This window comes from Papilio polytes, unplaced genomic scaffold (genome assembly GCF_000836215.1).
Source record: "Papilio polytes unplaced genomic scaffold, Ppol_1.0 DF822622.1, whole genome shotgun sequence".
Taxonomy (NCBI): domain Eukaryota; kingdom Metazoa; phylum Arthropoda; class Insecta; order Lepidoptera; family Papilionidae; genus Papilio; species Papilio polytes.
In genome coordinates this window covers 2537512-2540722 of record NW_013526582.1, presented here as the reverse complement: position 1 = coordinate 2540722, position 3211 = coordinate 2537512, and the positions used below count along the sequence as shown (strand labels likewise).

The 3211-nt window shown below is 34.6% G+C and overlaps 1 protein-coding gene across 1 annotated transcript in view; it reads left to right on the top strand.

The window, feature by feature from the left end:
• Nucleotides 1–3211, top strand: part of LOC106105870 (protein Skeletor, isoforms B/C-like) — a 30018-nt gene that overhangs the window by 14473 nt on the left and 12334 nt on the right. Inside the window, exons 5-6 of the mRNA XM_013286327.1 lie at nt 158–325; nt 402–539. Coding sequence (XP_013141781.1) covers nt 158–325; nt 402–539 — 306 coding nt within the window. The remainder of the gene's footprint in view (nt 1–157; nt 326–401; nt 540–3211) is intronic.

Sequence of the window (3211 nt, the reverse complement as noted above, 5' to 3'; positions counted from 1 at the left end):
AACATATACAAGTTTCACTCGAAAACTCCGCGGTTTTGCTTAAAGTGTGTGTGATAACGCGTTGTATAATGAGTGAAAATATCATTCTTTTCAACGAAAAAATACGGTAGCATTTTTCAGGTATCAAAGTCTTCATAAATATAAGATATACTTGTAGTATGGCTATGGCAGGTGCGTCAGTATGGTTTGTGTTTCAGACGCCAAGTTCTGGGTGGGAAGGGGAGAGACACCCTCGCCGCAGGGCATCCGCATACCCGATGAGAACGGCAAGGAGGAGCCGCTGCGAAAGTACGACAACAAGACCATTGTCCTCACTCTGCCCGGGGTCAGTACAGTGACATTTAAACTCGTCCTAAACGAGTACAGTTGTTATGAAATAATTAAAAAAAATTTTGCGCCAGGAGCTGACGGTATTCGACATCGGGCACTTTGCTGTGTGGTGCGAGGCTTTCACTGTGGACTTTGGGCACATCGTGCTGCCGCGCGCCGCGCTCGCCAACGTCCCTCCCAGCCTTAAGATGCTGGGCGTCTCTCCGCAGGTAGGTGCCACCGATATTCTAATATTCATTCAGCATGCGGCCAACATGCTTCCAACATTCATCTAAGATGGCCAATTTATGTTTGTCCAGCTTTAGAGAAAAGCTTTGAAAGCTTTATGAAATACTCCACCGAATTTAGAAAAGCTTTCGTGACTTGTCATTGATTAACGCTTTCATTTTTAACTTTTCAAGTTTTCAGTTGTCTTTCTCCTTTTATACTTTCATATAGAACACAGATAAAATGCAGAAATAAGTCTAAAGTTATATAAAATTACCTTAAAGCCTGTTTCGTTACTAAACTGTAAAGTTGGCTGGTGCAATCTCGTTTAATTACGTTTTCATTGCGTAAGCTTTTTTGTTTACATTTTAAAAAAACAAAACGATGATTTCATTGGCGCGGTGGCAAAAAGTAATGAAACAGTTAAATCACTTTGTGTTTATTCGCGACTAACTCGAAAATAATAATATTACTTTACTTTGATGTATTTATCAGGAACACGAAATATTCAGGAAAACTACTTTGTGCTGTATACAATGTGTGTAACTATACCTTTATGTATTACTGTATATTAACAATTAGCGAAGTTCAGAAAACACTATGATAATTTCAAATAGTATCAATAAATATAAACAATTTTTTTGTTGCGAGAAGTGTAAGTTATGTAACCCGAAGCCTTTCTACTTAATCGACGATTGACTCTAAGTTTTATATCTAAGTTAACTTATTCCATTATTTAAACGCTTCGAAACCGTTACTTACAAAACTAAGAAATCTAAGATAAAAAACAACTTAAAGCATAACACGTAATAGTTAACTGAGTGGAAATTACGTCAAAGTATTAATTTAGTTTCTAGTTGTTGCATAAAAATCCACAAGCTAATTCTGGTTTATTGCAGAGCTTTCGTATCACACATTCTCTCTCTAGAGAGTTAGCCTTGCTTCTCTTCTTTCTCTATATTCTTTTTGTAGCTCTCTTTTTGTGAAATTAGCCATCAGTTTGGCGAACTTTTGCCGTCCTTGGAAGCAATATTACCAAATAGTGTGGCATATTTTAACAGAGTTACAAATGTGTTTATGTAATGTGCGATCGACGCTCGTTTGCTTTCTACAATAAAATAAGTAAAACTATTTTCGTGTCGTCATAAAACAATGGACGCAACAAACATCTTTGTTAGTGTTATTACGTGCAATTAAAAACAATTTGTATTGAATTAGAAACAATAGACGGCGTTGTTACGCAACATGTCTCACTTGTCAGCCGGTGAGAGGCAACTAATAAATGTTCAGAGACGAGTTATACATTGAAACTTTATTGATAAACTAGCATATAGCCTATGTAAATATAGCCAAAGTAACTCATAGTTAAATTACCTTTCTAATGGTGAAAGAATTTTTAAAATCGACCCAGTAGTTTTTACATCTATCAAATACATACAAAAATACAAATCTTTCTTCTTATGCATAACGTACTTTGAACTGCGTTACCGTTACCGAACTCATATTGAACGGTTCCTAAGATGATAAATTTTCATATAACAAAGCAACGCTTTCATTTACCTCGCAGCAATTAGTTAGTGGCCAGAGCTCGTCCACACGCTTTGTTCCACCGAGGACTATTGTATAATGCTACACAAAATTGTCACATCAAAAACAAAACCTCTCACTTTCGTTAAATCTGGGTGACAATTGAGTATTGTTAAATTCACGGTAACATCAATACAAGCTGTTCTAAAGCTGCATTTAGTATATATTCTGCGAACATAAATAGTAAACTATAAATTTAATATGTTGAAATAATAATTATAGCTCAAGCGTCTTCGAATCAGTGAATTAACATGTCCTTATGAAGATTGCAGTGTTGTTGAGCGTGTTCGTTTTTTAAATTTTAATTTATTATTAATTTAAATTTAGTTTTTTTTTAATATTTATCATTGTCGGTGCCTTTTTGCCTAACTCAATGTCGGGTCCATTTATTCATAAAACGTGACAGATAGAAATATATGCGAAATATCCTTAATTTGGAAACAATTAATTAAAATGTATTTTGTTAACTATTATCTGTTATTTTATTATCTGCATTCAGCTTCTTTTATTCGTCCTTCGTCGTCGAGATGTAAAAAAATGGTCTTAATTAAAAAATAAAAGAATAATTATGGGCAATTCAGTTATTTCCCATTTTGATTTGTTATATTAGTTACATTTTTCATTGTTGTCTTCACCGTTGAAGGAAGCGTTTCAGCTGAATTTATTCTACATTTATAATTTTCGAATACTATTGCAGTTAAATGTTTTCGTTTAACCTTAAAACGCTATTCTACAATAATGATACAACGTTTGCGCACACATTCCGCATCATGGCGAGCGGCGACGGCAGCGCCCTGACCCCACCAGCGGCCGCTATTTGTCAACGTTATCTATGTTATATGTTAATCATGCTGATTATAATTCTTCATTTAGTTAATCTTCGTTTTGTTTACGTCTCACTTAGAAACATCTCGTATTTTCATTTTCAACATCTCGTTATTCGAATCATAATAACAACGTTGGTATTAAATAAATTATCGTATCAATATGTAATTGTGAAATGAGTACATAAAAACATTGTGGCGGATTTCATTTTAAAAGAAGACAAACGTTTACGAGGGTCACATCACAAGAAAGCAGCAGATGT